Source organism: Myotis davidii, unplaced genomic scaffold, assembly GCF_000327345.1.
Source record: "Myotis davidii unplaced genomic scaffold, ASM32734v1 scaffold299, whole genome shotgun sequence".
Classification (NCBI taxonomy): Eukaryota; Metazoa; Chordata; class Mammalia; order Chiroptera; family Vespertilionidae; genus Myotis; species Myotis davidii.
In genome coordinates, this window is record NW_006293088.1 from 10,100,441 (window position 1) to 10,100,948 (window position 508).

General features: G+C 67.1%; 1 protein-coding gene across 1 annotated transcript in view; it reads left to right on the plus strand.

The window, feature by feature from the left end:
- The window catches only part of AJAP1 (adherens junctions associated protein 1), a gene marked incomplete at its 5' end in the record, with an annotated part of 51,488 nt that overhangs the window by 26,707 nt on the left and 24,273 nt on the right, over positions 1–508 (plus strand). Inside the window, one exon of the mRNA XM_006766833.1 lies at positions 353–440. Coding sequence (XP_006766896.1) covers positions 353–440 — 88 coding nt within the window. The remainder of the gene's footprint in view (positions 1–352; positions 441–508) is intronic.

The window sequence follows — 508 nt, forward strand, 5'->3', positions numbered from 1 at the left end:
ACTCCCTGCTAGGTGAGGGCCCTGCAGGTGCCAGGGACCAGCTGCCCACGGGCCAGGTCACCACCAGGGACTGAAAGGCCTCTGGGGAGGAGAGAGGCTGGGGCTGGGGCTCCCTCCCTGGACTCCGGGTGAGGGCAGCCCTGGCGCCCCCAGCACCTGCCGGCACCTGGTGTGTGAAGGAGGGGCCCGCGGGCCTGTGCGGCCCCCACGCAGCATCCCCCGCGGCCCCTCGCGGGCGCGTGCAGGCTGCTCACCAATAGGACCCGGCGCTGACAGGACAGGCTCAGGTGCCCTGTGTGGACGCCTTCATCACATGACCCCGTCTCACACCTCCCTCCCGCTCTGTTTCCAGGTCTGGCCGTCCATCAGATCGTCACCATCACCGTCTCCCTCATCATGGTAATAGCTGCTCTGATCACAACTCTTGTCTTAAAAAACTGGTAAGGGTCCCGGCCCTTCTCGTCTGGAAATGGAGGCTGCGGGGGTTCCGGGGGGGGCGGGGCGTGCA